Source organism: Coregonus lavaretus (assembly GCF_964263955.1).
Source record: "Coregonus lavaretus genome assembly, chromosome: 2".
Classification (NCBI taxonomy): Eukaryota; Metazoa; Chordata; class Actinopteri; order Salmoniformes; family Salmonidae; genus Coregonus; species Coregonus lavaretus.
Genome location: NC_139989.1, coordinates 18,488,663 through 18,508,508, shown reverse-complemented (window position 1 = coordinate 18,508,508; position 19,846 = coordinate 18,488,663). Strand labels below are relative to the sequence as shown.

The 19,846-nt window shown below is 44.3% G+C and overlaps 2 protein-coding genes across 2 annotated transcripts in view; both read left to right on the top strand.

Moving 5' to 3' along the window:
* smchd1 (structural maintenance of chromosomes flexible hinge domain containing 1) overlaps positions 1–1,163 on the top strand; it is a gene marked incomplete at its 5' end in the record, with an annotated part of 39,091 nt that extends 37,928 nt beyond the window's left edge. Inside the window, 3 exons of the mRNA XM_084140985.1 lie at positions 153–327; positions 427–585; positions 779–1,163. Of these exons, the coding sequence (XP_083997111.1) occupies positions 153–327; positions 427–585; positions 779–900 (456 nt within the window). The 3' untranslated portion in view covers positions 901–1,163. The remainder of the gene's footprint in view (positions 1–152; positions 328–426; positions 586–778) is intronic.
* A 2,861-nt stretch (positions 1,164–4,024) lies between these two features.
* LOC311100385 (EMILIN-2-like) overlaps positions 4,025–19,846 on the top strand; it is a gene marked incomplete at its 5' end in the record, with an annotated part of 25,816 nt that continues 9,994 nt past the window's right edge. Inside the window, 4 exons of the mRNA XM_084141278.1 lie at positions 4,025–4,170; positions 4,594–4,719; positions 6,109–6,296; positions 6,513–8,651. Coding sequence (XP_083997404.1) covers positions 4,025–4,170; positions 4,594–4,719; positions 6,109–6,296; positions 6,513–8,651 — 2,599 coding nt within the window. The remainder of the gene's footprint in view (positions 4,171–4,593; positions 4,720–6,108; positions 6,297–6,512; positions 8,652–19,846) is intronic.

Sequence of the window (19,846 nt, the reverse complement as noted above, 5' to 3'; positions counted from 1 at the left end):
CGACCCTAATCCCTAAATAGGGAATTTCTCCATTTGTGAAGAAGGTCTAGTGTCATTGTATGGGTGGTACAGAAACCTGTCCTAAAGTCCAGTCAGTGTTTTCTATATGTTTTCCTGTTTTGAGAATGGGGTCTTGTTTTGGTTTTGGCCAGGTGGTCCAGAGCAAGATGCCATGCCCCACCCTCCTGACCCGGCAGGGCGAGAGGATCCGCAGCAATGGCAAGTTTGGGGGCTTGCAGAACAAAGCCCCTCCGATAGAGAGACTGCGTGGCCAGGTGTTCGGCGCACCCCTCCCCAAGGAGTACCACACCTTTATGGGCCAGATTGGTCAGTGACTGGATTTTACTTCTGTTTGTGTGTGCACACGTACGTTTCGTAGCATAGGTACGTAGTATAAATGTACAATGCCTTTGTCCCTGTTTGTAGACCTGCTCCAGCAGTACCGGTTGGCCATGGAAAAGAGCAGACAGGTGAAGGAGGACTTTGACTGCCACATGCAATACCTGAAGTCACCTGAGATGGTGCAGAAGGAGGAGGAGATGGATGAGCAGGAGAAGCAGCTCAAAGACATTGAGACAAAGCTTGGTACGTGTACGTGAGGAGGGGTACATTTCAACACTGTAATGAAAAAAATAAAATATTAAAGCACATTTCTCACTCCCAAGGCCCTAAAGAGCATTGTTAGGTGACCGCTACATTATTTTCCTGTCACTTTGTTTTAATCTGTAAGTGATTACTTTGCTATTTGTTCAAATTCTATTTGTGTGTTTTTGTACAGCCAGTACTCCAGTTCGGACGCCTTCTGCCATTGGGGTGAAACGGAGTCTTGACAAGGCCGGAGAATCGTCCGGTATGGTAACCAAGAGGACGAGGCGGAAGTTATTAAAACAGGACTATTGATTTCCCTTTTTTGAGCGACATGAATGTCCATTTTCAATTACATTTGACATGTACAACAGAGCGTTTTACCATGCCATCTACATTATGTCTGAGAGTTAGTCTCTTCATCCATTTTCATTAATTTGTACAACAGGTTGTGTATTGTTCCGTTTTAACTTGCTTTTTGTTCTGTTTACAATTAACTGCGTTTGAGAGGGTAGGAAGGTTTTGGACAATGTACAAAGATTTGTTTTATTTTTTATTAAAAAATATTTTATAAATTGTTTAAATGTATGTGTTTTCACTAATTAATTAGGTGAGTTGTGAAAATTCTACAAAAAAATATTTTGAATGAATCAGTATTTGTCACTTTAGCAACAGTCAGCCCTCTAAAATGATACCAATGACACTCAATCAAATGTACAGTGCCTTGCAAAAGTATTCATCCCCCTTAGCGTTTTTCCTATTTTGTTGCATTACAACCTGTAATTTAAATGGATTATTATTTGGATTTCATGTAATGGACATACACAAAATAGTGAAAATTGGTGAAGTGAAATAAAAAAAATTACTTGTTTCAAAAAGTTCTAGAAAATAAATAACGGAAAAGTGGTGCGTGCATTTGTAATTACCCCCTTTGTTAAGAAGGCCCTAAATAAGATCTGGTGCAACCGATTACCTTCAGAAGTCACATAATTAGTTAGATTGCACACAGGTGGACTTTAAGTGTCACATGATCTCAGTATATATACACCTGTTCTGAAAGGCCCCAGAATCTGCAACACCAAGCAAGCAGCACCATGAAGACCAAGGAGCTCTCCAAACAGGTCAGGGACAAAGTTGTGGAGAAGTACAGATCAGGGTTGGGGTATAAAAAATATCAGACACTTTGAACATCCCACAGAGCACCATTTAAATCCATTATTAAAAAATTGAAAGAATATGGCACCACAACAAACCTGCCAAGAGAGAGCCGCCCACCAAAACTCAGACCAGGCAAGGAGGGCATTAATCAGAGGCAACAAAGATAACACTGAAGGAGCTGCAAAGCTCCACAGCGGAATTTTTAGTATCTGTCCATAGGACCACTTTAAGCATTACAATCCACAGAGCCGGGCTTTACGGAAGAGAGGCCAGAAAAAAGCCATTGCTTAAAGAAAAAAATAAGCAAACACGTTTGGTGTTCACCAAAAGGCATGTGGGAGACTTCCCATACATATGGGAGAAGGTACTGTGGTCAGATGAGACTAAAATTGAGCTTTTTGGCCATCAAGGAAAGCGCTATGTCTGGCACAAACCCAACACCTCTCATCACCCCGAGAACACCATCCCCACAGTGACGCATGGTGGTGGCAGCATCATGCTGTGGGGATGTTTTTCATCGGCAGGGACTGCGAAACTAGTCAGAATTGAAGGAATGATGGATGGCGCTAAATACAGGGAAATTCTTGAGGGAAACCGGTTTCAGTCTTCCAGAGATTTGAGACTGGGACAGAGGTTCACATAACAGCAGGACATTGACCCTAAGCAAACTGCTAAAGCAACACTGGAGTAGTTTAAGGGGAAACATTTAAATGTCTTGGAATGGCCTAGTCTAAACCCAGACCTCAATCCAATTGAGAATCTGTGGTATGACTTAAAGATTGCTGTACACCAGCGGAACCCATCCAACTTGAAGGAGCTGGAGCAGTTTTGCCTTGAAGAATGGGAGAAAAATCCAGTGGCTAGATGTGCCAAGCTTATAGAGACATACCCCAAGAGACTTGCAGCTGTAATTGCTGCAAAAGGTGGCTCTACAAAGTATTGACTTTAGAGGGGTGAATAGTTATGCACGCTTAAGTTCTGTTTTCAGAACTTTGTTTCACAAAAAATAATTTGCATCTTCAAAGTGGTAGGCATGTTGTGCAAATCAAATGATACAAACCCCCCAAAAATCAATTTTAATTCCAAGTTGTAAGGCAACAAAATAGGAAAAATGCCAAGGGGGGTGAATACCACTGTCAATAACACAATATGATCTCATTTCAATGTGCACTCATAAATAATTTGGTATGTATTCTAAAAAGTGTCTTTTAGGTTTTGTTCAAAGTTTTGTATGAGTAGTACTTCCTTTAGTCAGTCTCAGTGTTGGAGGCCTCACTACAGACCCTGGTTCGATTCCATGCTGTATCACAATCCAGCCTTGATTGGGAGGCCCGTAGTGCGGCGCACAATTGGGCAAGCGTCGTCCGGGTTTGGCCAGGGTAGGCTGTCATTGTAAATAAGAATTTGTTCTTAACTGACTTGCCTAGTTAAATAATGGTAAAATAAAAAGTATATCCCACCCATCTGAAGGTGATGGTCATATGACACCCACCTATCAATAAAACGGATGTTTACTACAAGATGTATCACTGTTACAACAAAGTGATGCTAGTCTGACAATCTCACATGTTTGCAAGGGATTGACGTGAAATGCGCTCCTACAAGTATAATAAAATTGATCATTTGCTAGAGGTGCATCTTCAAAGACTGAATGCCTCCTTGTCACTCATAATTTATACAGCGGGATCATCCAGAAGTGGTGTAAAGAAGGGTTTCCCAAACTCGGTCCTCTTTCCCCAATGCACGCTTTGGTTTTTGCCCTAGCGCTGCACACCTGATTCAAATAATCAAAGCTTGATGATGAGGTGGTTATTTGTATCAGCTGTGTAGTGCTAGGGCAAAAACCAAAACATGAACCCGGGAGACCCCAGGACCAGGTTTGGGAAAACCTGGTGTAAAGCACTATGGCATTATCCAGTGGGCTGGATATGAAAGTGTTCCTTTGGGGACTTTCACTAAAGTTGCACGCATGCGGTCAACCACATTCAGTACTTGTTCAAGAAAGCAGGAAACATGATCTCAGAAGAAACTAAAGCAGATGAGTGAGGAAACTACGAAACGGGATATAATCGCTGCTCGACTGGGAGCGCATTTTTCTCTCTGGGAGTGAGGAGCGCTGGCAGAGGGAGGGGAGCGCTGTACCGCAAACGTCACGTCACAGGCTGCTATACCCTGGAAGAAAGTTTGCATTATCAGCCTTTCGAGCTACTGCTAGGAGAGGGACCAAAACGTCTAACCTCAATGCTTACATTTGTCTACTTATTTTTTTCGTTGTATTAAAATGAAGTGCCTTCCCACCGGATTCGTCCTAAAAAGTGCCTTATTCCCCTTATTGCTCACCTTTCCATTGATCTATGGAACGCCGTCCGGGTATAACATGTTCCAGGGAAGCGCATACTCTGGCTCAGAACAACGACAGAGGAATAAGTGAGTCAAGTTTTCATAGTTCTTTGTACTGTATGTATAATCGTAAACATTTGTTTATAGTTTTGACTGATCATTTATGGTTATATTATTGGAGACTCCAATAGTCTAAATTGTCTGGAGTATGACTTTCTTCTTACTGTAGGCATATGCTGAAATAGATTGTGATTTATTTTTCATTGAAATTATAACCAAAAAAATCACATCCTTATGGGTTTACACGTTATTTTGTTTTTTGAAAATAGGCCAATGGCAAAAAAAAATCATGTAAAATGTAACTGAAATTTTAATAGAATAATGAAATCAACACATTTATGGTAGGCCTATATGATTATTCGACTTGAAAGACTTCACCATTTCTCTTTCATAGGCTGAATTTTTTTCGTACATTTGTCATTTTGTGTGACCCAATAATTCAATTTTCAGAAACTGGTGTGCATACGTTGTGCACAAGAACGTGAGTTATGCGGTCGTGGGTGGCACGGAGAGCTTTGTGCAGCCGGAGTCTGCGCGGTGCCGGATGCATCAGCCCAACTGCGCGCAACAAGTGATGTAAGTGGCCCAAGAGGCTCGCTCGAGAGTGCTGCTATTTTAATTGGGCTTGAGAGCGGTGTTACAGCAGTGACTCAACATTATTAAAGAAAGTTGACTTTGAACACTTGATTACTTTGAATGTTAAGAATATTTCCACGTATCAACCAATAGTGTTGAGGATCCATGGTCCTGTCCTCTGCCTAGTATTTAAAACACCATTACATGATTGCATTGTTTATTGGCATTCCGAATAAACTTGTGTAAAGTTCTTTACAATCTCAGCAAAGAAAATAACTGATCAGCTGTTAATGTATGCTACTGTATTCATGATTTCCATCAGCTATTTTATCACTACTCAACGGCAGCAGAGGGTATGTCTCAGTGATCTTTGCACACACCCACTGTTAGGTCAGTTGGGTCACACTCACTGAGTAGGTGTAGTTACCCTCTGGGCATACCTGTCCCATTATCTTCTGTAATCTGCATTCACCCTTTCAGATCCTCAGATTATTCCATATTTATGACAGATCATCTGAGAGTGATTAGATGGTTATGACGAACCAGTGAATTTTATTGATTGATCCGTTATGGTCTATTTGTCACTGTCTGCGACAAGAAACATGTCCATGAGCCATTGAGCCTTATGGAAGATAAGGGGAATAAAGGATTGTGCAGTTAGAAGAATAGACTCTTTATTTGGCTTAACTGTAAATAAGCATCTGCTTTGTATTGGCACACATGGCACTGTTACGCACAAAGTCCCTCTGTGCAACATCAGTCAGAGGCATCTGACACATTTCTCCCTGGGTTGGCTGCTTTCATGTGTTATTATTGAGCATCATGTTGGGCAACATGTCCTGGGGCCAGTGACGAAGCAAGGCTCCACAACTGACAGGGTGAAAATAGTGGAAAATATTAAGCAGCGTTAAAAGAAGTGCATGAAGAATTAGGAGTGTGACTGGCTAGCTAGCACATCTGGAGTTTGTTGTCATAAACAGATCTTTATTGCTGGGATTCCAAGGCCTGTACTGCTCTCCTGAGAGGGGCCACTGCTCAAGCGTAGTTGTAACTTGGCAAAGCATTGCTCACATTACTCACATTTCACGAACAGTCCATTGAAACATTGAAAGCAGAAGCTCAGTGGAGAATAACATTGAGGGGGTTTTATGTTGTGAGCATAATTACTTGAGTATGTCTTGTTGTGAGTCTTTCCTATGAGCTGTGTTCCCAATGGTTTTATGGTTTGATTGATTAAATCTGTTTTGAAATATGAATATCATTATCATTCACTCATTTGTGAGAACTGACAGTCAAGTTTAAAGTCAAAACAATCTCCCCATTGTAGAAAATGTGAATGCACCTTTTAGTCATCTCTTTCTTTGCCATATTACCTTTTCTTTTTTCCAGGTATCGGACCCAATTCCGCCCCATGTATAAGGTTGGCTATAAGCTGGTGACAGAGCTGGAGTGGAGGTGCTGTCCAGGGTACCAGGGTCATGACTGCAAAGACCTGAAAGGTATCCCGTCCCGTCAGACAGTCCTGGGGCCTCGGCCCAACCTGCTGCCTGCCCCCGGACACATCCCAGAGACACAGGGTAGGAGAGCTGCTTAAACCTACCTCACCTTTTAGAGACACATACCTGACCCACAACCCATACATGACTAGTATGCTAGCATATGATTAGTTTAGGAATGTTTTTCACTACTCTACTACTGTAGTAATGTGAAGCATAGATTAAACCCACAATAATAAATGTAGGTTTCCTAGGAGAAAAGAGGACTTATCCTAACCATCTGATTTCCCTCTGTAGGTCCGGGGCAGCAGGCGTGGGGTCAGAGTGGCCACCCCTGGGGGGCAGAGGGGCAGCCAGGAGGTCAGGCAGGCCAGGGGGGGGCGAGGGGCCAGGTGGCGAGCCAGGGAGAGAGTCAAACGACACAGCAGCTGGAGGAGGAGGTGCAGCGTCTGTCCCAGCAGGTCCTGGACATGCAGGCAGCCATGACCACCCTGTCTGCCAACCTGAGGGTGGACCTGCAGGAGGACGCCAGCAAGATGCTGGTCACGCTGCTCAACAACCTGCGGCAGCCGGAAAGCGTGCGTGGCGAGCAGCAGAGCATGCTTCTGCAGGGCCTCTCCCTGGAAAAGGAGTACAACACGGTGGACATGGACGAGTTCACAAACAAGATCAACAACCTCACCGACACCCTCAACACCAAGAGCAACGCCCTGGATGACCTCCAGGCCAGGGTCAACCACCATGACGGACAGCTACGCCTGCTAATGGAGGCCACCCAGGCCCCTCTGGCCACCCAGGCCCCTCCAGCTCCGCCGGCCAATGACGCGGCCCTGTGCGCCTACGTGGATGCAAAGTTCCACGCCCTGAGGGACGAGATGATGGAGGGCATGGAGATCAAGATGTCGGACCTGAAGAACTCGTGTGACTATAAGATGCTGTCAGTGCAGGAGCAGTCTGAGTTCCAGGAGAACAGCTACCTCAGCCTGACCGAGCTCCTCGAGTCCAAGGAGATGGACCTCCGCAAGGAGATCCAGGACCTCAAGAACCAGTTGCCTGGTCTGCTTAGGAGAGACGGAACCCCACCAGGGGTGCAGGAGCTGCGGAAGGAGCTGTTCCGGGTCTCTGAAGCCCAGCTGAGCCTCCAGTCCAGCCTAGAGAAGAAGCCTGAGCCTGATCCACTCCTGCCCCGTGTGGAAGAGCTGGAGGCCCATCTAAACATGACGGAGAGGAGCGTGGTGGTGCACAGCCTCTTCCTAGAGGAGAAGCTGAGGAGAGAGGGGGCAGAGGGGGCTGCAAACCTGAAGAAGGCCATTGAGGACAGGATGAGCTCCATGGAGTACCGGGTCACCAGTCTACTGGTGGAGATAAGCAGCCCCCTATCTGGGGCTCAGGCTGGGCTGGTGGCACTGCAGGGTGAGGTGACCTCTCACAAGACCAGCGTTCAGGCTCTGGAGGACAGATTCAATGCCCTTGACCAGCTGTGCTCTACAGAGTGCAAGTCTGACCAACTGGCCATAGAGCGCATTCAAGATAACCTCCAGGTCTACAGAACCAGCCTAGACACCATGCAGTCTAGCATGAAAGGCCACTCAGCTAGTCTTGGAGACATGGAGGAGTTTGTCCAAGGGCAGCTCCTGAACCATACCGCCAGTCTTACAGATATGCAGGAAGAGCTATGGGCTCTGAAAGGACATATGGGGGGACATGAGGGCTTTCTGTCGGCCCTGGGGCTCTCTCTCAGCCAGCAGTCCCTGGAGCTCAAAGGGCAGCTTCTGAACCACAGTGCCAGTCTTGCAGGTGTGGAGGAAGCGCTAGGAGCTCTCAGTGGGCGTATGGAAGTGCAGGAGGGCTCTCTGTCAGACTTGGGTGTCTCTCACAGTGCTAATCTTAAAGATGTGCAGGGGGAGCTGGGAGCTCTCAGCGAGCGTGTTGGAGGACAGGAGGGCTCTCTATCGGCCATGGGTGTCTCTCTCAGCCGGCAGTCCCTGGAGCTCCAGCAACTGAACACCTGTTGCCAGAGCAGCGTGGGGCCGGCCCAGGATGCCAGGGACCTGTTGGAGCTCCACCTGGCCCAGAGAGAGGAGCTGAGGGCTCGGCTGGAGGAACTGGGACGGGAGGTGAGGGCCGAGGCAGACCACTGCAGGAACAGGACCGAGGGTGTAGCCCTGGACGTTACCACCGTAGATGGCCGGGTTGCCAGCTTGGAGAACATATGCGGCAGGCTGGAAGCCGTCTCCAGCAGCCTGCACAGGATCAAGGAGGGGCTGAACAAGCACATGACCGGCCTGTGGAACAGCGTCAGCGAGATCAACGGCACCCTGCAAGCCCACGCCAAGGACATTGGAGGACTGAAGGGAACATACCAGAACCTCCAGGTCCACTTCTCAGGCATCACCCAGGGCCTGCATCATCTAACTACCAGTCCTGAGAACACTGGTAAGACTTGACTTAGAGATTAGGTATTTATTAGGATCGCCATTAGCCGCTGCAAAAGCATCAGCTACTCTTCTACATGAAACATGACATAATAGATAGTACAGAACATTATTAGTCAAGGACTGAAATACATACATTTAAAACGTCACACAGCCTACATATCAGAACATACACACTATCTAGGTCTAATACATAATACAGTGCAAATTACAAAACAAGATATATAAAATGGCTGTGTCTCTTCACAGTCCCCGTTGTGCAGTAAGGTGTTCTTTAATCTGTTTTTTTTTTACTGGTTTTATTGCTAGCTTGAGTTACCTGGAGTGGCAGAGTTCCATGTAGTCATGGCTCTATTTAATACTGTGCGTTTCCCAGCCTCTGTTCTGGACCTGGGGACTGTGAAGAGACCTCTGGTTGCATGTCTTGTGTTGTAGCGATGAGTGTCCGAACTGTGTGCCAACTGCTTGAACAGACAGTTCAGTACCTCCAACACATCAATAACTCGCACAAAGACCAATAGTGATGCAGTCAATCTCTCCTCAACTTTGAGCCAGGAGAGACTGACATGCATGTTAATGACACTTTCCCTCCGTGTACGTCTAAGTGTGATACATATTGCTTTGTTCTGGACAAACTGCAATTTGCCTATGTCCCTCTTTGCCGCACATGACCACACAGCTGGGCAGCAGTCCAGGTGCGACAAAACTAGGGCATATAGGACCTGTCTGGTCGACTGAGATTTCAAGAAGGCAGAGCAATACCCTATCATGGACAGACCTCTTCCCATTTTAGCAACCATTGAGTCTATATGTTTTGATCATGACAGCTTGCTATCTAGGGTTACACCCAGCTGTTTAGTCTCCTCAACTTGCTCAATAGCCACATTATTCAATAATAGCTCTAAATGAGGTTTAGCATTGAACGAGTGATTTGTCCCAAAAATGATGCTTTTCGTTTTTTTGATATTTCGCACCAGCCTATTGCTTAGTTACCCATTGTAAAACTGACTGGAGCTCTATGTTAAGGGTGTCAGTTATTTATTTTACTGTTGCAGCCGACGTGTACAGTCGTGGTCAAAAGTTTTGAATGACACAAATACTAATTTTCACAAAGTCTGCTGCCTCAGTTTTGATGATGGCAATTTGCATATACTCCAGAATGTCATGAAGAGTGATCAGATGAATTGCAATTAATTGCAAAGTCCCTCTTTGCCATGAAAATGAACTTAATCCCCCAACAAACATTTCCACTGCATTTCAGCCCTGCCACAAAAGGACCAGCTGCCATCATGTCAGTGATTCTCTCGTTAACACAGGTGAGTGTTGATGAGGACAAGGCTGGAGATCACTCTGTCATGCTGATTGAGTTAGAATAACAGACTGGAAGCTTTAAAAGGAGGGTGGTGCTTGAAATCATTGTTCTTCCTCTGTTAACCATGGTTACCTGCAAGGAAACGCGTGCCGTCATCATTGCTTTGCACAAAAAGGGCTTCACAGGCAAGGATATTGCTGCTAGTAAGATTGCACCTAAATCAACCATTTATCAGATCATCAAGAACTTCAAGGAGAGAGAGGTTCAATTGTTGTGAAGAAGGCGTCAGGGCACCCAAGAAAGTCCAGCAAGCGCCAGGACCGTCTCCTAAAGTTGATTCAGCTGCGGGGCACCACCAGTGCAGAGCTTGCTCAGGAATGGCAGCAGGCAGGTGTGAGTGCATCTGCACGCACAGTGAGGCAAAGACTTTTGGAGGATGGCCTGGTGTCAAGAAGGGCAGCAAAGAAGCCACTTCTCTCCAGGAAAAACATCAGGGACAGACTGATATTCTGCAAAAGGTACAGGGATTAGACTGCTGAGGACTGGGGTAAAGTCATTTTCTCTGATGAATCCCCTTTCCGATTGTTTGGGGCATCTGGAAAACACCCTGTCTGGAGAAGACAAGGTGAGCGCTACAATCAGTCCTGTGTCATGCCAACAGTAAAGCATCCTGAGACCCTTCATGTGTGGGGTTGCTTCTCAGCCAAGGGAGTGGGCTCACTCACAATTTTGCCTAAGAGCACAGCCATGAATAAAGAATGGTACCAACACATCCTCTGAGAGCAACTTCTCCAACCATCCAAGAACAGTTTGGTGATGACCAATGCCTTTTCCAGCATGATGGAGCACCTTGCCATAAGGCAAAAGTGATAACTAAGTGGCTCGGGGAACAAAACATCAACATTTTGTGTCCATGGCCAGGAAACTCCCCAGACGTTAATCCCATTGAGAACTTGTGGTAGATCCTCAAGAGGCGGGTGGACAAACAAAAACCCACAAATTCTGACAAACTCCAAGCATTGATTATGCAAGAATGGGCTGCCATCAGTCAGGATGTGGCCCAGAAGTTCATTGACAGCATGCCAGGGTGGATTGCAGAGGTCTTGAAAAAGAAGGGTCAACACTACAAATATTGACTCTTTGCATAAACTTAATGTAATTGTCAATAAAAGTATTTGACACTTATGGAATGCTTGTAATTATACTTCAGTATACCATAGTAACATCTGACAAACATATCTCATAACACTGAAGCAGCGAACTTTGTGAAGACCAATACTTGTGTCATTCTCAAAACTTCTGACCACGACTGTATACTGTTGGGTCATCAGCATACACACAGGCTTTATTCAAGGTCAGTGGAAGGTAATTTGTGAAAACAACCGAATTTGCTTAAGAGAGGCTTCCATAAACGAAAACCCTCTGTGTTCTATTAAATAGGTAACTCTCAATCCATAATAAGGCAGAGGATGCAAATTCATAACACCTACGTTTTTGCAGCAATAGGTTATGATCAATGACATCAAAAGCTGCACTGAAGTCTAACAAAACAGCTCCCACAATCTTCTTACTATCAATTTCTTTCAGCCAATCATCAGTCATTTGTGTCAGTGCCAAGCATGTGGAGTGCCCTTCCCTATAAGCATGCTGAAAGTCTGTTGTTAATTCGTTTTCTGTAAAATAACTTTGTATTTGATCAAACACAATTTTTTCCCAAAATTTGCTAAGCACTTGTAACATGCTGATTGGTCGGCTGTTTGAACCATTAAAGGGTGCTCTGCTATTCTGGGGTAGCGGAATGACATTTGCCTCCCTCCATGTCTGAGGGCACATACTGTCTTCTAGGCTTAAATTGAAGATGTGGCAAAGGGGAGTCACAATAACCATCATGTCAAAGTAAACTTGCAGTCACGCGGTGCTTTGTTGTGTGGTCCTCCCACTGCGACTTGAAAAATCATGCGTAGTTTATTAGGATAAAGATGAAATAAAATTGACCACTTTGCTTGCTTAAAATGTGCACAATTATTCCAATAATTCAGGTTATTACCTCTAAATAGTTCTTAAACCTACAGCTCCCCCATGTCGGCTCTCTCCTGCTAAGTTAGTTTCCTACTGGTTACACCACAGTATATATCATCAAGGTGTTCCAGTAGCAGAGACTGGAAATTACAATCAAATTGTGCTAGTAAGATAAACCTCAGAGCTGCAGCTGGGGCCCATTTGGGGCGCTTAAGGTTGTTGCTTTAAATTGTGCCTAGTGGTATGTGTTTTAATGTAGGACCTGTTAGTTAAGTGTATGTCTCTAACCAGGTTTCCATCCAACCTTTATGTGCATAAAGTACGTCGGATAAAAAATGTCACGACAGGCCTGATGGAAATAGCAAATTTGTTGGTAAACTTTCCAAACGTCAACAAAAAGGTGGGAAAATGTTGGGGTCGGTGAAATAGATTATGCAACAATTGCGTTGGAAATGCTTTTATGCACAAATATTGACATAATAACCATCATGTCGAAGTAAACTTGCAGTCACGCGATGCTTTCTTGTGTGGTCCTCCCAAAGCATGCACAGTTTATTAGGCTAAAGATAAAATAAGTTATGATGAACTTCACAGGGTGGTGAAAGTGCATGAGCTTGATGCTACTTTCCAATAAATATTGAGGGTCTTAATTTTTATGGTGTTGACATGATGATCGGTGCTTGGCTGCCAATTGACAAATAAAAATTAACTTGCTCTTATTCATAACCACCTCATGTACCCTCCGAACTGTTTCTGTGAGCTGTTGGCTAGAGGCAGGGGTTCCCAAACTTTTTCACTCAGGCCCCCCTTCCAGCATTGGGGAACATCCCGCGCTCATGCCGCCACGTCTATTTCTATGGGCACAAGCACTGTTCATGACACACTGTTCACACCCCTCTTGTTGGCGGAGATAAAAAGTTTGAAGGTTTAAAGTGTATTTCCTGCAATTCTACACATTTTGTCATGTGGTGCAGAGAACATTTTGCAGTTTTAAAGCTAATTTTCTTGCAATTCTATACATTTTGCCATGTCTAATGTGTATTCATGTGATATTTGAGTGACTCGAACGTTACTACAAAATCTATGTGCCCCCACCCCCGCCGACCCCTCGCCCCCCACAGTTTGGGAACCAGTGGGCTAGAGCGTACATATGTACATATTGTTTTGTGCAGGTTTTAGAATAATCTGTCGCGAATGGAAACCTAGCTAGCTTCTTTGTGAGAACTAAGGGAAACAGGGGAAGCTGGATTTCAATCTCCCTGGGTTTTGACTCAGAGGCATCACTGATTTGAACACACGTGGTCATTTTAAATAGACTCTGTTTGTGTTGAGCAATGCTTCGGCTTTAAGGGATTATTACCGTGTGTGTGGGCGTGCTCCTTATCTCTGTAGTAGAGGTCTTCACGGGTCCAGTTATCCCGATATACCCAACCCAGGCTCGAAATTCTAATTTATCCCTCGGGTCCGGGTCGGGTCCTGTTTGATTGTCATCGGGTCTATGTGACCACGGCTCTGCATAGCCTATAGCATATTTATTTTATGCTAATAAGGTGAATTTATTGACTTATAGAAGGTTTACCCAACATATAAAGATCTATTCGTTAACCAGAAGAGCAACTTGGCTGATAAACACACTTTTTTTGTCACTGGTCCAATCAGGTCTGGTCTGATTGCCCTCGGGTCTGTCCGGGTCCAACTTTTTGGAACTGTGAAGACCTCTACTCTGTACTAACTATGTTTTTGTTAAGACTAGCCTTGCTGTTCCATGGTCATCTGTGAGTTCAGAACCCCCATATCTTTGGTCACTGCAGATAAGTAGTGTAAACATGGGCTCAGTTATAGATGATGGTGCCCAGGCGACTCAACCGGACTCAACTGAGTCCCACAGCAGGGAATAAGGAAGCACACTCCATAACATTTATGAGCGTTGCGCCTCTTCTTCTGAATCCAGCTCCGTATGACTCACTGGTTTACGGAGCAGCTCTGCATGCTCTGGTCTGGGAGTCCCATGGGGAAGGGGCCTGATCCTGGCTGTGAAGCCAGAAGGAGAGACTTTGAATCGGAGTCATTGTTTCCCCCCGCGTGCGAAGCATGCACATGGAGACTGAGAAATGAAGTGTCAGTACCCCGCCCTTCATTTGTTATTATTGTAATAACTTATATTTAAAATCATTATTCTGTCAGCTGAATGTTTGGATGTTTGCCCTCAGAGGGCAGTTTGCTTGTCATATGTTCCTTACTGGATGCTGTTTTTCCATGGGTCACATTGGGATGTCTTTGGCTCATACTTGGCTCACTGCTCCTCTTTTGTCCTGGACTGGTCTTTAGCTTCAAAAGCTGACTATCGCTACTTATCAGGAAGTGGAAAGTGCTGTCCATTTATAGGGACGTCTGTCACTGGCTTATCAATTGTCCACTTATAGGAACCAATCAGAAGGTTTGTTATTCGAGAGCAGAGTGGCCCAGGTTCAGATCAGGCGCTACTGGGTTGATATGACATCACACCCTCCATCCTTACTTTTCTTTCTCCATATCTCCCTGCCTCCTCTTGCTCTGGTTTTGTTGAATATGTTTAACACAGTGGCTGGCCCTGTCTCTCTCCTCTCTCTAAATAAACAGCCTGCATCCCAAATGGAACCTTAGCCTCTATATACACTACCAGTCAAAAGTTTGGACACACCTACTCATTCAAGGGTTTTACTTTTATTTTTTTACAATTTTCTACATTGTAGAATAATAGTGAAGACATCAAAACTATGAAATAACATATGGAATCATGTAGTAACCAAAAAAGTGTTAAACAAATCAAAATATTTTATATTTGTGATTCTTCAAATAGCCACTCTTTGCCTTGATGACAGCTTTGCACATTCTTGGTATTCTCTCAACCAGCTTCACCTGGAATGCTTTTCCAACAGTCTTGAAGGAGTTCCCACATATGCTGAGCCTTGTTGGCTGCTTTTCCTTCACTTTTTGGTCCGACTCATCCCAAACCATCGCAATTGGGTTGAGATCGGGGGATTGTGGAGGCCAGGTCATCTGATGCAGCACTACATCACTCTCCTTATTGGTAAAATAGCCCTTAAACAGTCTGGAGGTGTCCTGTTGAAAAACAAATGATAGTCCCACTAAGCCCAAACCAGATGGGATGGCGTATCGCTGCAGAATGCTGATAACACCTCCTCCTCCATGCTTTACGGTTGGAAATCAACATGCAGAGATCATCCGTTCACCCACACCGCATCTCACAAAGAAACCGCGGTTGGAACCAAAAATCTCCAATCTGGACTCCAGACTAAAGGACAAATTTCCACCGGTCTGATGTCCATTGCGCGTGTTTCTTGGCCCAAGCAGGTCTCTTCTTCGTATTGGTGTCCTTTAGTAGTGGTTTCTTTGCAGCAATTCGACCATGAAGGCCTGATTCACACAGTCCCCTCTGAACAGTTGATGTTGATGTGTCTGTTACTTGAACTCTGTGAAGCATTTATTTGGGCTGCAATTTCTGAGGCTGGTAACTCTAATGAACTTATCCTCTGCAGCAGAGGTAACTCTGGGTCTTCCATTCCTGTGATGGTCCTCATGAGAGCCAGTTTCATCATAGCGCTTGATGGTTTTTGCGACTGCACTTGAAGAAACTTTCAAAGTTCTTGAAATGTTCTGTATTGACTGACCTTTGTCTTAAAGTAATGATGGACTGTCGTTTCTCTTTGCTTATTTGAGCTGTTCTTGCCATAATATGGACTTGGTCATTTACCAAATAGGGCTATCTTCTGTATACCCCCCCCCCCCCCCCCCCCCCCCCCCACCTTGTCACAACACAACTGATTGGCTCAAACGCATTAAGAAGGAAAGAAATTCCACAAATTACGTTTTAAGAAGGCACACCTGTTAATTGAAATGCTACCTCATGAAGCTGGTTGAGAGAATGCCAAGTGTGTGCAAAACTGTCATCAAGGCAAAGGGTGGCTATTTGAAGAATCACAAATATAAAATTAAGAAAAACCCTTGAATGAGTGAGTAGGTGTGTCCAAACTTTTGACTGGTACTATATAGTGCACTACTTTTGACCAGAGCCTTATGGGGAGCCCTATGGACACTGGTCAAAAGTAGGGCACTACATAAGGAATAGGGTGCCATTTGGGACGCATCCACAGTGAGCAGTCAAGGCTGTCCCTTGAGCCACATGTACTGCCATGACGTCATACACACCCTTCCTCCTAAGCTCAGATACTGAGTAAGAGCTGAATGGGGGTACATGAATTGGGACCATCAACTTTCCTCAATGGTTTAGACAACTTGATTTTCCTAAAATGGCATGATGTTTGGCTGCTCACTGACAGACAGTCCCGGCTTGACAAGTGCCAGATTTAGCTTGACTTGAAACTGCTAACAGATTTGTCTGGGGTATTTACGTTTGTGTTCACTGGTCTGGCGCTCTATCGGGAAATTCCACGCCAGTGTAGCTAGACAATTATTTTGGTGTCAGATTATTCTAGCATTTCTCACATAGAAACTTCACTGGGAGGAAGGATGTTTGACATGCTTTTTACATTTGTATAACAAACAATTTTTTTGAAAATGATGAAAGGGGCAGTTTAGGCACTATTATCTGTGAACCGTACATGATACAGACAACATCTTGTTGTAATTGTACTCCTTATAGTGTGCTCTAAGTATACCCTTTTGATTTTGTTAATTTTAAGACATACTGTTTGGAACTATATACTCTACAAGTATGTCACATTTCCAGAGTGGGCTCTCTACTAATTCTGAAGTTCTGATTACATTTTATGAGCACCACCAATACACTGAATGAGAAAATGGATTCAAAGGGAACTCCCTCTGCTGGTGAGTTGCTGAATGTGCAATCCTAAAGGAGGGCTGTGATTGGTTAATGAGTTATGTCAATTTCTATATACATATTATTAAAAGTATCAGAGAGACCATGTGTTTTGAAGAGTATTTTTCCAACAATATTTCTGAAAATAAGCTAAGTCAAAAAGGGTACTTTTAAGATACTAATAGTTTTTTATGTTGAATAAATGAATGTGAAAACTTTTATTTCAGAATGTAGACATACTCCATATCTTAGAGCACACTATAAGGAGTATAATGTCACCAAGATGTCTGTATCATGTACGGTTCACAGATCATAGGGTCTTACAGGAGGCATATATTGGTCTAAAAAGGGCCTAAAATGGCCACTTTCATCATGATATTCTAAAATTATTTGTGATACAAATATAAAAAGCATGTCAAACATAATTCCTCCCAATTAAGTTTTGATGTGAGAATTGGCAAAACAATCTGAGATACCACAAATATTTTCAGGCTACGCTGGCATGGAATCACCCCTATTGCAAGTGAAACACACATTATACAGGGCCAAACTATCCACCCGTGCTCGGGAGAAAGACGTTTTGTTCGGTTAATCAAAAGCGTAGTTTAATTAGGGCAATTTCCCAAACCATTAGTCACAACCAAGCAGCTAATGTGGTGTCCCCTGAGCCTACCAATCACACCCCAGAGATTAGCCTTGTGTGTACGTGGTCCTCTGTAGCTCAATTGGTAGAGCATGGCGCTTGTAATGCCAGGGTAGTGGGTTCGATCCCTGGGACCACCCATACGTTTAAAAAAAATTATGCACACATGACTAAGTCGCTTTGGATAAAAGCGTCTGCTAAATGGCATATTATAATAATATTATTATTATTATTATTATTATTATTATTATTATTATGTGCGTGCATGCCCATGTGTGCCTGTCAGAACCACACATGCAATATATTCACCCTTGTTAACTCTTTATTGCTGAAAGTCCATTGCAGACAACACCGCACTTAAGAGTTCAGTTATGGGCAGTACAGAGAGAAGCTAGTATGCTTTTCTGCCTCTTCCGCTGCCTCAGTGGCCATATTGTCAGGTCAATGACCCTCTGAGAGATGAGGCAGGTTGTAGGGTGACAGACACACACACTGGTCAAGCGTGATAACCCTGGCAGGACAGCAGGAGTGTCTCCCAAATGGCACCCTATTCCCTTTAGTGCACTACTTTTGACCAGGTTCCTATGTGCTTTGGTCAAAGGTATTACGCTATAATAAGAAACTGGTGCCATTTGGGACTGCTTCTCTGTGTCATCACAGGAGCTGGACCAGATAGTCCAGAGACATGCTAGGACCTGACGATGCACAGCACAGTAAATCACTGAGCTCCCACTGCAGTAAAACATGTCACTTTAGTCTCTTGCTAAAACCACCATCTAGCCCCACCATCTAGAAACAAGAATAACAACAAAAAAATCCAGAAAATCGCATGTCAAAAATGTTATAAATTGATTTGCGTTTTAATTAGGGAAATAAGTATTTGACCCCCTCTCAATCAGAAAGATTTCTAGCTCCCAGGTGTGTTTTTTACACTCTTAAAGGGAGTGCTCCTAATCTCAGTTTGTTACCTGTATAAAAGACACCTGTCCACAGAAGCAATCAATCAATCAGATTCCAAACTCTCCACCATGGCCAAGACCAAAGAGCTCTCCAAGGATGTCAGGGACAAGATTGTAGACCTACACAAGGCTGGAATGGGCTACAAGACCATTGCCAAGCAGCTTGGTGAGAAGGTGACAACAGTTGGTGCGATTATTCGCAAATGGAAGAAACACAAAATAACTGTAAATCTCCCTCGGCCTGGGGCTCCATGCAAGATCTCACCTTGTAGAGTTGCAATGATCATAAGAACGGTGAGGAATCAGCCCAGAACTACACGGGAGGATCTTGTCAATTATCTCAAGGCAGCTGGGACCATAGTCACCAAGAAAACAATTGGTAACACACTACGCCGTGAAGGACTGAAATCCTGCAGCGCCCGCAAGGTCCCCCTGCTCAAGAAAGCACATATACAGGCCCGTCTGAAGTTTGCCAATGAACATCTGAATGATTTAGAGGAGAACTGAGTGAAAGTGTTGTGGTCAGATGAGACCAAAATCGAGCTCTTTGGCATCAACTCAACTCGCCGTGTTTGGAGGAGGAGGAATGCTGCCTATGACCCCAAGAACACCATCCCCACCGTCAAACATGGAGGTGGAAACATTATGCTAAGGGGGTGTTTTTCTGCTAAGGGGACAGGACAACTTCACAGCATCAAAGGGACGATGGACGGGGCCATGTACTGTCAAATCCTGGGTGAGAACCTCCTTCCCTCAGCCAGGGCATTGAAAATGGGTCGTGGATGGGTATTCCAGCATGACAATGACCCAAAACACACGGCCAAGGCAACAAAGGAGTGGCTCAAGAAGAAGCACATTAAGGTCCTGGAGTGGCCTAGCCAGTCTCCAGACCTTAATCCCATAGAAAATCTGTGGAGGGAGCTGAAGGTTCGAGTTGCCAAACGTCAGCCTCAACCTTAATGATCTGCAAAGAGGAGTGGGACAAACTCCCTCCTGAAATATGTGCAAACCTGGTGGCCAACTACAAGAAACGTCTGACCTCTGTGATTGCCAACAAGGGTTTTGCCACCAAGTACTAAGTCATGTTTTGCAGAGGGGTCAAATACTTATTTCCCTTATTAAAATGCAAATCGATTTATAACATTTTTGACATGCGTTTTTCTGGATTTTGTTGTTGTTATTCTGTCTCTCACTGTTCAAATAAACCTACCATTAAAATTATAGACTGATCATTTCTTTGTCAGTGGCAAACGTACAAAATCAGCAGGGGATCAAATACTTTTTTCCCTCACTGTAGTTTAGCGGCCAGCTAATTTGGCAATCTAACAATTGTTAGCTGACATGGGCTAATTGACCGACTATCAGTGACTGCTGAGAGAAACTGCTGATGCACAACCAAATTTTGAAATTGCACCTTGTGTAT